The sequence below is a fragment of the Lutra lutra genome, chromosome X (genome assembly GCF_902655055.1).
Source record: "Lutra lutra chromosome X, mLutLut1.2, whole genome shotgun sequence".
Taxonomy (NCBI): domain Eukaryota; kingdom Metazoa; phylum Chordata; class Mammalia; order Carnivora; family Mustelidae; genus Lutra; species Lutra lutra.
In genome coordinates this window covers 34,679,205-34,692,634 of record NC_062296.1, presented here as the reverse complement: position 1 = coordinate 34,692,634, position 13,430 = coordinate 34,679,205, and the positions used below count along the sequence as shown (strand labels likewise).

Sequence of the window (13,430 nt, the reverse complement as noted above, 5' to 3'; positions counted from 1 at the left end):
GGTGATGAGATGAAACTGTTCTAAAACTGACTGTGATAATGCATGCACAACTCTGTGAATATGCTAAAGACCACTGGATTGTACACTTAAAATGGGTAAATTGTATGGTATTGGAATTTTATCTCAGTAAGCGTATTTTCAAAGCTGCATTTGGAGACAATGCTTTTCTTCCCACTTTAAGGAAATGACAGCAGTGAGAAGGATGAAAAAAGTGAATGATAAGAGGCTAGTTACTTCAATGGCTGGTCATAGAAAAATCTTCATCCCTGGGTCAATCTCCACTTGATGATCCTCTTCAGTTTACTCAAGAAATAGCTCTGATGTTAACTTTCCCTAACAGCAGTGATCCTTTCCAGCACTGAAAACTGGCACCACTGTGGTGGAGACACCTTAATCATGGCACTGTCAAATGCCTGTCACAATTTTGGCAGGCTGGCTTTTAGCTTGTATTGTTTTATGATTCTTCCACCCTCTACTCCTCATGTCATCCACTGGAAAGAAAAAGAGGTCAAAGCAAAAATTATAAGTTTGAAAATATTCTTTGGTCATGCAATCACAGAAATTGCAAGAAAGATCTGAACATGAGAATGGCACAAATAATGTAGGGATCATCCTAGGAAACAACATATCCACCCAGGTGAGTAGTACCTCACATCGGAGATCCTGGGAGCACAGAGAATTGAAGGTCATTGAGAAGACTAGTGGCTTGATGAAAATATCTAGATGGAAACAACACCGTAAGATAAATACTCTGTTCTCATGAAGCTAGAAGTACTCTTAAAGGTCATGTACACATCTCAAAGCCTAAGACCTGGAGAAGAGATGTGATTGGCCCCATATCACATGGTTAGTGGAGAGCTGAGTGACTACTAGAACTCAGGTCTCTGAATCCAAGTTTAGGGCTCTTTCCATAGGCTGAATGTTGGATATCAATAGACTAGTCAGTGTGGGAGACTGGAATTTTATGCCAAAGCTTTTGAAGGAAATGGCCAAGCCCCACTTCACTACTCAGAGCCAAGAGCATCTCATCAACAATAAAATTCAAAGAGGATAAATTACTGAAGAAATAACCAATTGCCAGGCTACACTTAGTCCTTCCTTTCCTGAAGGATGGCATATTTGATGTTTGGATACCACCATCACAGGCCGTCTTTTAAAGCACAGGATCTACCTTAGTGTGAGACAGCTTGACGTATACACTACATATGGCAAGGTAGTTTGCAAACTGTCTCCTTTCAAAGAGCCCAGCCTGGCTTCCCATATTTGCTCTTTTCTACTTCATACTCAGGCCAGTCTTCTCAAAGCCTGTCTCCAGGAATTGAATCTGTGGAAGGTTGGGGAAGGGGGGATCTTTTAATAAGACAAACATCACCTTTCCAGCCTTCACTGGCTCAAGAGAAGGTCAATGGTAAATGACCTCCATCTTGGGGCATAATTTATGGCCACATGGCCTTTTTGATTGAGCCCAATGTTGGCTGAAAGGGTCATAACACTAGGAGGAGGGAGAGGTTGGCTTTGGGAGGGTTGGAGGCCAGGGAATATAAGTAAGACCAGATGTGGCTGGAGGGGGCAGAGATGATGGGGGATTGACTACACAAGCAAAGTAAAGACATATTCATCTTGGGGAATGCACTCAACATTTTCAAGGTTAAATCCAACTTGTCTTCCTGTATTTTCTGTGGTTGCCTTTGTGCTTGCAGCACCCAGTTATTTAGTTAAGCAAGACGGAGCAAATTTTTTCTGGAATACTTAACAGCCACTCAAACATCCTCTGTGCTCTCATTTTTCCTATTTCATCATCTTATGGTTCAAAACATTTCTTAAAACTCCTTTTCTAGCTTCCAAGGCTATGGGTAATCTTGGAATCAGCTTAAAACCCTTTCACATTATTCTGAGACCTACAATTCCCCATCCAAGTAGTTGGTACTAGAAAGACAGAGACAGAGACACAAAATAAATTCACCCAATTGAAAACTGGCCTAACAAAGCTAACACACATACTAACAGCCATATTTATCCCTTGGGCATCTGTCTTGAGGCAATGATAAATCTTTGACTGCACAGACCTTGGATGTGGACAAAACTGAGACCAGAGATGCCAATAAGTGTAGCATGAATATGGATGGGGTACGGACCAGCTGCACCCCTGTTTAAGATGCCAAAAAGCTCAGAGTCTCTTATTAAAGCTCTGCATCTCTAATGGAAGCACCATGCTCTGTGCTTCACAGAAATGAATTTAAGGTTAGACTACAGAGCTACTACAATCAAGTGAACCAGGAATTTGGGTTCTAGTTTTTATGCACCCATGATCTTTAAGCATAAACATGTGGCCTGCTTATAGAAATTAATATTTGGATAATTTTGTCAACACACTGCAACAACCACTCCAGCTGCCAAAGAATCAAAGAACAACCTCACCAGAGAATTAAAAATATGCATCATCATCTAGACCTTCATATCTTCCCTGATCTCCTGGAAATCCATTACAGCCCACGGGAGTAGCAAGGGTCCTGCCAACTACTCATTTCATTAGCAACTCCTTTAGGTGAGGAATAAATTGAGACCCCTTTGTATTAATGATGGCTAGTTTCCCTGTCTACACAGATCCCAAATATCTCAGAGGCAATGGGTGAGGAAATCTGTTTTCCATACTGGCAAAACTTAAGCCCTAAAAAGATCAAGGGCTCCAAAAGCCATCCAGACAAAATAAAAACAGAGAGAAAGAGATGACAGCCCTGTCTGCAGATTCCCCATCAATCTCGTAAGCCCATCAATCAAATGGCACACACAAGGACAGAAGCAACAGTAAATCTGGAATCATCAACTGGGCTGTTTTAACTGATCATTATTTAAACAATGAGGCAGAAAACCATGTGATTTTTGTCTACTGGGGATCCGGTCAGAACAAGGCCAAAATGAAGTGATGGTCTTGATTTCATGATTAAAATGTTCCATAACAAAGAGCCTTGACCATGCATTGTCCTTTCTGCCTGGTGCCACATTTAGCCAAATACAGACATGGACTATCCAAGCAAGTCCAAGCCATTGCAATACATGTGCCTTCAGCCTGCATGGAGGAAGATCATATTCCCAAGCAGCAAGAATACCCACCAGTAATCAAAGTGACTGACAGGTATTAACATTAGAGATGTCATCACCAGAATTGGGGAATGGGCTGGGCTCCAAAATTTTGAGTTTGGCTAACTCAGTATACTCAGCACCTATTTTGTAATTAGTAGGTTTGTTCCTGTACCCCCAAATTTTGTTATTTAATGTCCTTGTTGTAACCGCACAACAATGTTTGATTTGTGGGTTACCCCATGCATACCAATCTTACCAGTGAGGTTAGGGTAGTTAGTTCCTAATCATTCAGCATCTTCTGTAAACAGCATTTCCTCATGTGCTCTGCAGAATATATATATATATATCTATATATCTACATCTATAGATATATAGATATATTCCATAAAAAATGTTTGTGGTTAAATAAAATTGGGAAATCCTGGGTCTAAATTAAATGGGTTTCCTTCCTGCAGGACTTCTCAGAACATTTAATATGCCAACGAGCACTGTGAATCTCTAAGAAAGGCATATAATTTGCAGCATTTCACCACATTATTTGACCACAGAACCATTTTATGAAAAGCTGCTGGGGAGCAGGAGATGGGGACAATTTTTAGAATATACTCTGGAAAATGTTGTCTTAAAGGTCTGCCCTCCATGATTTCCAAGTAAGTAACAAATAGGAAGGAGCTCCCCAGGGGCAATACACACTCCTTTGGAAGCCTCCTATCTTTTCTGATGGACGAAGGATAGTGTTTGGGACATTGAGAACAGAGGGCTTCTCAGGACATCTCAGAACATCTACCTGAGCCATGTGAGAAACTCTTTGTCAGTCCATTCAATCAACAATCACATATAGAGATTCCAAGGGGCGCCTGGGTGGCTCAGTGGGTTAAGCCTCTGCCTTCAGCTCAGGTCAAGATCTCAGGGTCCTGGGATCGAACCCTGCATTGGGCTCTCTGCTCAGCAGGGAGACTGCTTCTCCCACCCTCTGCCTGCCTCTCTGCCTACTTGTGATCTCTCGCTGTCAAATAAATAAATTTTTTAAAAATCATATTTAGAGATTCCACAACATATCAGCAGCTGAGCATTTAAAAAAAAAAGTTTGAGATTGCTTTAACTTTGCACAGTGAAGACGGAGCTTACAGAGATAATAAGATATTAAAAACAGGCCTTAAAAGATAACCCCAGGGGTCCAAGTAGGCAGAGGGAGACATTTTTTTTTTCAGGGAGGTGTGGGGCGCAGAGGGAAAGAAAGAGGGAGAACCTTAAGCAGGCTCCACACCCAGTGCAGAGGCCAACATAAGGCTCGATCTGAGATCATGACCTGACCCGAAATCAGTAGTTAGACTCTTATCCAACTGAGACACCCAAGCACCCCCAGAGGGAGATATTTTAAAGAGAATGAACTATATAGAGAGGCAAGGATGCCTGCCAAGACATTGTTCTGCTCCCCTGAGCACTGCTTCACAATGTTTCTATACATGCATTATGTCATACACTGACATTTTGTAATGTGCTCCCCAAAGAAATGGGAGTCAGTGCTTGAAGGAGTTGGAGAAAACGTGCTGTTCTGCGTGGCCTGCTGTAGGATGAAAATCCACCCATCACTGGACTGGAGCTCGCTCACCTGGGAGATAGGGATGTTGCTTCATTTAACATTAAGAGCAACCCCAGAACACCAAGATGTGGTATATTGCTACAAAGTATTGGAAATTCATGCTAAGAATGACGGCGGTAAAGTGGAGGGGAAAGAAATATTGTTTATTGATATACATGTAAATTGTCTAGCAATTTACATATTTTGTCTCATTTAATGATGAATTAATTGTATGCATACATATTTACATCTTGTGTTTTAATTTAGAGTGCTTTCATATCCATTATTTCTTTTGATCTTCAGGAGAATTCTGTGAGCTTGAGTGGGGCAGGTGTGACCAACCCCTTTGTACAGAGAAGCAGAAGGCTTCGGATAGTTAAGTGATTAGCCCAAGGTCACACAGTAAGTTGCAATATTAATACTAGAAATCAAGTCTTCAGATTCCCAGTCTTATGTCCTTGATTTGTGTTTGTCATACATTACTTCAAAAGACTGAAGGTATAGAGAAGTAGACTTATGCCCAATATAAGGTGAATCTTTCTAAAACTCACAGCTTTTCAACAGTGGACTAGGCTGAAATGGTTTTAGAGTATATCCTTGCCATATGCGGGAGATTAAATATCATGGCTTCTCAGGTCCCTGTCAATGCTAATATCCAGTGATCCTAAAATTCCTAGGTTCTACTTCTCCAAGATGAGGTTTCCAGTGATTAAGCCTATTCCGGGGAAGCTCCTATTTATTATATACCTGGTCCTCAGGAAAGAGATATTCTTTGAGAGATGCTGAGGAGTTTGGACTTTTCCCACTGTGGGTAAATTCATTGCTTTGGTACAACACACACAAATCACATACAACCAATGCTTCCAGGTGTTGCTCAGATCACAAAATGAGGAACAGATAGAGGTCCCAAATTTAGAAATGTTCTCACATACATGAGTTTGAGTTTTACCAGAAATGTAAAATCTTGAAACACCACGGTCTATGTCAGAAATTTTTGGAGGAGCCATAGTTCTGCATTTGAACACTCATCAGTCACGCTGATGTATAGAGTCTGCTTCTTTTGAATCTATCTAGTTGTTCAAGCACCAAAGATATTTTAAGGGGTAGAAAGTATGGACTGATAATAATCCACAGTTGTCTTCTCTGATGGGAGACCAGGATTCCCTTTAGAGCCACCAGAACCAGCCACTGTTCCAATTCCTTTGGAACGTATTTTGTCATACAATTACAGCTCCCTATGCTCAAGAGAATGGTGCATCTGTCTGATGGAGACGCCTGGCTGCATTCTTTCCCAGATATTAATATAGGTGGCACTTTAGTAGCATAACCAATGACATGAAGAACCTGATTTGGAGAGGAACAGATGGCAGCATCTTTCTTGGGCTAATTTTAGGATCCTGAAATAGTCCCTTTCTCACACAAAACCATCAGTGGAACCAAATTAAGACAGCTATGTCACATGGAAAAGGGAGAAAGAAAAAACGTGGTCTAGTGTGAGGCAAAGACAATGAACCCAACACTTCAGTGCTCCCCCTGTATCTGAGTCCTTTCATCAACTATGAGGGGTTATTTCAACCTCTTTTCACCAGAATGGACCCTGAACACAAACAAAGGACTGCCTCAGAAAAAAGGAGCCAACAAATCTTATTTTGAGTCATATGCATCGAACAATCAAGGTTGCATTGCATAATAGCTACATTACTATTCATAAGAATGTGTAGGACCTAGATTCTAGGTCCTCTGCTGAGCAGACCAGAAAGTTGAGGTTAAGTGACCATTCAACTTGAAAAGACAGAAGCAGAATGAATTTCAAAGGCTCAGACATATGGTCCATTGCTTCCTCTGCTGAAAAGACCTTTCTTCCCAGGGAGACCTAAAATATCAGGTAGCGATAATGGAGGTGGAGGAAGAGATCCCCCGACCCAAAAAATGATGCCTCAGGTACAGGGTGGGCATCCAGGTATCTGGAACAACTGAGAAGAAGAGTACTTTGAAAAAAAGTACTTACCTGTTTTCCATCCAGTGTGTAGAGTTTTTTGACAACCCCAGTCTCCAGCTTGATGGCTTCAGTGATATCAGTGAGGACTTGCTCAAAAGAGTGGGCTGTCTTCTTGTTCAGAAGCACACGTACGGCCTTCCGAGGCTTCACCCCACTGCGGATGATGGTCACCAGCTTGGGGCGCACAAAGTCCTTGTTCTCTCTGGCCTGGGCACTATTGCTGCTAGCCAGGGACTGGGGGGCTTTCATATTGGCAGAAGTCTTCACGTTGACAGACCAGTTGGGATTGACATTCTTGGTGTACTCCACCTTTTTAAAGAAGTTGTCTGAGGAACAAACATAGCTTTCCCCTAAGGGAAGAAATAAGTGGTAATTAGTTGAATAGCAGATACTTGGACTATTCTAACCAAACTCATGCATACTGACCTTGGAGTAGGACTTTTGGATATATGGTAATAGTAACCAACTGTAGGCACAATTTCTAATTGGACTGTCTCTCTAACAACTCACCTCGTTTAAATTCAAGGGCAAGTCATCAGCAAAACATTCTTCATTATAATGGCATACCTAAGTTGACAAATGCTATAAAGCTAAGGGTTTCAAGGACAATGAACACATCTAAATATAATCTAATAAACCAGGTTCTCAAGATTCGTAGGATTTTACTGCAGTCGAAATGCCTATGTCAGTTTCTCAGATGTTTGTTAATATCTAGGAGGCATTACTGGAGTGTTTTTAACATGTCTCTATTTCTTAATGTTCCTGCCCTGTTTCTGAACTCATAGCCCCATTCCATGGTTATAGTATAAACCAAAGAGAATTCTCAGAATGAATACAGTTTATTCCAAGTTAAAGTGACCCAAGTGTCCTTGCATATTGGGCATAGAGTTCATATTTGCCAAGAAGCCAGATTGTCCTTTGCACAGAGTATATGGCTAAGTAGTAGAATACTGAAATGTGAAATATGTGTGTGTGTGTGTGTGTGGTGATTATATATACGTGATGTATGTGTGTATAGTTGTGTCCTTTATTGCTCACCCCCAAACCCAAGTGGAAAAACTGTCTAAATAACAACATGCATGCACACACACACACACACACACACACCGTTGCTTGTGTTTGCAAATCTAGCCATTGCTTGAGAAATACTTTCCTCTGTTTCCACCACCCAACCCTCATCTTTCCATTTTCCTAAACACTACACCCTCGATCTGTGTGTTCAAGGCCATCTTCACCAGGGCTCACCCTTGGCTGCCACAAGTAATGAGGTGGAGATGTGAGAATACATTATACAGCCAGATTTATGGATTGGAGGAATCTAGCATAATTTTCACATTTACCTTGGGCTGGAGGAAATGACTAATACAGCGGAAGAAACACAGGGGCCAGAGGCAAGGGGCAGGAGCGGGGGTTAGGCACCTGGGACTAGAAGCTAGAGAAAAGAGGAAGAGAGGTAGGCTCAGCCTGGGGGAGAGAGAGTATTGGAAAATGTTTCGTAAAACACATTAGCCTCAAGGTATACAGAAGTTCATCCAGAGGTCGAGCTGCAGAAAACTAGTGTGAGTTAATCAGGCTTAACTCATCAGTAATAACTCTAAATAAATAAGTAAGTGAACCCTGGCCAGGGCAAAGAAAGCATTAAACACAATTATAGTCTGATGGCTCTTCCTTTGGTCTCAGCAGGAGAACCACGCAGGGACATTCAGAAGCACTGAGTTGATAACTCACTCCTTTTGAAAATATCGATTGCTTTGCTGTAGCACCAAATCCTTTAAGTTGTGTAAATTAATAAATTTCTCAGTTAGTGAGGAGAGAAGATTCAGTCAGATTCTCTAGGGCACTTTTGTGGACATTTATGTGTATGTGTGAAGGGGAAGGGTGAGGGGCTTCCAACACTGCCCTGAGTCCCAGAGGCTATTAGTCTTCTGTCTTGACAGGATCAAGGGATGGTTTGTAGGTGAACATGGGCATCCTCTCCCACTTGGTGCACATGCACACACACACACACACACAGCCGTCCGGGATGGAGTAGTCAAAGAATTCAACCAAAAGAAACCCCAATTTCTCTGGCTCCCTTGCTGGCTAATCCAACCTAACCCAAGTGATTAGAGGCTAGGGTCTTTAGTTTGTGACTTAAAAGGGTGAAGGGGCCCTTTCAATTCCATCTATCCACAGCCAATATCCCCTACACCCTAGAAATGGCCCCTCACATTAGCATGCCACCGGATTCACAGGTACCTTCCAAGAGGCTAGTGCCTTTGAGTCAGATGTTTTCCATAACTTGTCAAGTACTTTAAGACTCTGACAACTGGTAGTGTAGAAATGTGTAAGGCTATATATTTATGATTTCACTCATCTACAGTCTCCTCTAGAGAGTCAGCTGTGTAGCCCTATTGGGACTCCAGACGTATTTTGCTCCCATCTCTTAAACCTCTTAAGCCTCTGAACTATGAGTATGATTAACCACCCCCAGATGAAAATGAACATGATGGCAGACAGCTATAGTATCATATGGCACCAAGAACTTTCCGGAGGGCCCAGCTCTCAGCCAAATCTATGTTGCAGTCCTTCCAACAGTACATTTTAGTCTCTCCATTCTCTCCTTTTGGCCCCAATATGGAGTAATGGAAAAAGAACAGCTGATGTGATGTCAGTAGGAATGGGGTCTCCAACACACAGTTGTGTGTCCTTGGGCAAGTTACCTAACCTCCCCTGGCTTCAGTTGCTAGTCTGAAAACTGGGAATGATAATAACAGTACCTACCTCACAAAGTGGGAGCAAGGCACAAATCAGAAGGTGGCTAGCAAGTGCTGAGCCCAGAACCTGGTGCACGGTAAGCACTTGATAAGACCCACCTCTCGTTATCATTAAACCCCTAATCTGAAGGAATGGAGAGAGAATAAGAAAGAAAGAGCAAGGAGGGAAGGAGGAAGAAAGGGCTGAGAGAAAGGAGATGAAAAGAGGAGGAGCGAAAGCCCAAGGAAAGAAAAGAGAAAGAAGCAAGGGCAGCCATCTTGGAACTGAGCTATGATGGTTACATAGTATGACCACTGCCCAGGCCTCAAAGATAAGGATTTCCTGCTGGTTAAGAGGAAGTGTCTGGTTGCTGAAAATGCCATACCCAGGAGCTCAATGGTTAACCCCAGCAAAGCCACTTGCTGCCACTGCCGATGCACACTGAGGGCAGGATATTTTAAAGACTTTATTTTTTTAGGGCCATTCTAGGTTTACAGCAAAATTAAGGGGAAGGGGCAGAGATTTCCCACATGACCCCTGTCCGACACACGCATAGCCTGCCCTGTAATCAAGCAGCCCCTCCCAGAGGGCGGGATATTTATGGCAGTTGAGGGCAGCACCTTGGGGAATCAGACAGACCTGAATTCTGGTCCCAATCAGGCCTTTATGAGCAGTGTGACCTCAGGGAAATCACTTAATCTCTGAGTCCCAGCTTTTCCATCATCAAATTGAAGGTATTACACTAAGCGACATCTCAGTCCCCTTCCCGCCCTAAAGGTCTCTAAGAAGGAATTTTCTTCTCTTTTCCAACCCCAGAAGGCAGTAGGAGGTAAAGTTATTATGGTCATTAAATGTTAAAGAAATAGGTGCCTACTACTGAGGACTCTCCACTTGTACTACTAGAAAGACATCAAAGGTGCTCCTTCTCTAGACCAAGGCCTCCTTGTCCTGATTTTGCAAACATCTGCAACGTCTGCAGCCAGAGCTCCATGCTTCCTGCACGCCCAACTCCCTGGCACTTGGAGCTGGATGAGGCGTGTTTCAACTTTACACAGCTGGGTTCCCATCCTGCCACAGCATCCAAGGGCCATTTCCCACCCATAGAGAGCCTAGAAGGCAAGCTAGCTTCAGAGACAAGCAAGGCGACAATTGGCTAGAACTGACAATCTGCTTCATGATGAGGGGGTAAGGAAATGAAGTCATGGAAGCACAGCTGAAAGTGCAGGAAGGGAGCAAGCTGTGGGCTCAAGATGATCTAATGTCTACCTCCATTCACTTTCAGTAGGCCACATTTTCAAAAACATTTAATGCATTCATGTTTCCTCAGTGCAGAATCACTTCTGACTGGGCTTCCTCCTCTTTGCCAGGGCTTCCTCACTCAAGAAGGAAAATATTAAATGATACTTTATTGTATCCTCATATCTATTAATGATGCATCTCTCTCCCAGGTATCTTTAAATCCTTCTCCTTGGCGATGTGCCTGCTTTAGTAGCTAAAGGATAAATTAATGGGAGGGTGGTTTCATCTCATCTCATCTCTTTTCAAATGAGCTATGGCAAAGGAACTGGATCATAACTAGTGTCACCATTCAACTCAGATTTTCAAACAAGACTGTCCCAGTTGGAAATATTCTGTCCCATGGTCCATGTAATAATGCTCAAAACAGCACCCATAAGATTGATCTGGGTACTCACAAACAAGGAACTGGGGAAAGAATTAGGCAGAAAAGGAAGGAGAATGACTTAGAGATGGAAGACTAAGCAAGACAAAAGGGAAAGTCACTGGTGGGTTTCATTCATTGACCCACTGGGAATATGACTAATACATATATGACCACAGCCTCCACGGCTTCACTGACTCTTTGTGTACCTAAGGAGCTGTGGAAAAGCTGACATAAATAAACTGATTTGGGCCCAAAACTTTCCCCTTGTGACTTTCAGTATCTAACAGACAGTAGACTAGAGGTATTAAACAAGGAGTATCACAGGCCAGAGTGATTATTAACCCATTGTTTTTTATTTCATTTTATTTTAGTCTAAATATTTAACAAAGTGGCCATTTGAAAACAGTATGTTCTATGCTCCATCATTCCTTTAAGATCTACAAAACAAAAAAGCAAAACAAAAACAAGGCCTTCTGTACTCCTAGGAACTCCCACCACTGTAGTTATCTGAAAGGAACCTCAAGATCACCTAATCCAGTATTTCTCAAGTTTAAGTGCTCATAAGAATCATCTGGGAACATTTATAAAAAGACAGATTTGGGGGCCCTAACCCTGGAGATTTTGATTCAGTAGATCTGGGGTGTGACCCAGGAATTGATATTTTTCCAAGTCTCTGAAAGTTTGTGAAAGGCAGCCAGGTCTGGGAACCTCTGGCCATCCCAACCCCTCACTAACATCATCATTATTATTACTTTTTTTTACATCACTAACAATAATACCTTGTAGCTGTAGTTTTACCTTGTCTGTATGTTTTTCTATCTATTTCTCATTATATCCTCTCAACCACCCTGATAGATAACAAAGGCAGGTGTAACTAATCTCTTTCTACAGATAAGAGTATTACAACAGGGACACAAGATGTGGCCCATACATGCAATGGAATGTTATTCCTCCATAAAAGGGAAAAAAGTGCTGATACAAGGCACAACACAGATAACCCTTGAAAACATTTTTCTAAGGGAAGGAAGCCAATCACAAAAGACCACATGATGTATGATTCAGTTTATATAAAATGTCCATAATAGGCAAATCTATAGAGACATAAAATAGGTAGGTTGTTGTCTAGGGTTGGAGACAATGAGGGAAATGGGCAGTAAAAGCTAATTGGTGAAATCTGGGTGAATAAAATGATCTAAAATTAGATTACAATGATAGTTGTACCACTTGGTAAATTTTCTAAAAATCATTGAATTGTACGCTTAAATGGGTGATTTTTATGTTATACAAATTATACCTTAAAATGGTTGTTTTCTTCAGAAATGCTGTTTTGAAAAAGAGGTTATTCACAGTGATGATAAGGACAGACCTATGGTCATGTCGTTAGCGAGCTATAAACAAGGACAACTCAACAGTCATAGATATCCTTTACTGAGTGTTACTCTATGCCAGGAATAATAGTACACTTCATGCTCATTGTCTTATTTAATCCTCAATTAGTTATTTCCAATTTACAGATGAAAAACTGAGGCTCAAGGAGTCTAAATGGTTTCCCCAAGGTCACACGAGCTAGCAGGTGGCAGATCTTGGATTGACAATTTGATTCCAAGGATTTCTTTTCCTGTGATAACCTTCTGCCTCTATGACTAGAACCCACTAACTCTGATTCTTCATCAGGAATCTTTCCAAACTTTTCCAGTGTGAAGTCTCTTGGGGAGCAGTGTGTATGAATGTCTTTAATCTTTCATTCAACCTCTTCTAATGGTGAACAAGGCGAGGGACTTCTCCACTTCCTAGAAGGGAAGTTCCAAAGGACAAAACAGGAGAGAAAAGACCTTTTCCCTCTTTATCTTGCTTATCCCAGTACCCTTTCCCATCTGACTCTGCAGCAGTGGGAAAATGGGTCACATTTCTCAACACTAGCCTAGGGATACCCCAGAATTTCCTTGACTGCATGGGCAGTACTCAGGATTGGGAGGGGGTTGAGGGCCACTACAGCTTGTGGTTGTAAATGCTATATGAATAAATCCAACTGAAACTTATTTACATTCTATATAACCCAGGATGTACTACCATGCATCCAAGGGAGGAATCCAATGTAGCAGGACTCCAAAGTGTCAGAAGAAATGGTGCAGTCTTCAAAATTACATTTATTATCTATACTGAACTGAGATTATCACAACACACACACACACACACACACACACACACACATACACACACATCCAGGAAGAAAAAGCAGTATCAAGGACTTGTCCTTGAGCAAGGTATGTTAAAAAAAATGGATTTGTGGGGGGAGATGTGTGCATGATACTTCTCTTATATCAGACACAAGAGCATTCTAATTCCTACTCTAAATACAATGTCTCTGG

General features: G+C 41.8%; 1 protein-coding gene across 7 annotated transcripts in view; it reads right to left on the bottom strand.

Moving 5' to 3' along the window:
• DCX (doublecortin) overlaps window positions 1-13,430 on the bottom strand; it is a 120,864-nt gene that overhangs the window by 90,348 nt on the left and 17,086 nt on the right. For all 7 annotated transcript variants that reach the window (XM_047716770.1, XM_047716771.1, XM_047716772.1 and 4 more), the window contains one exon: window positions 6,672-7,012. In XM_047716770.1, coding sequence (XP_047572726.1) covers window positions 6,672-7,012 — 341 coding nt within the window. The remainder of the gene's footprint in view (window positions 1-6,671; window positions 7,013-13,430) is intronic.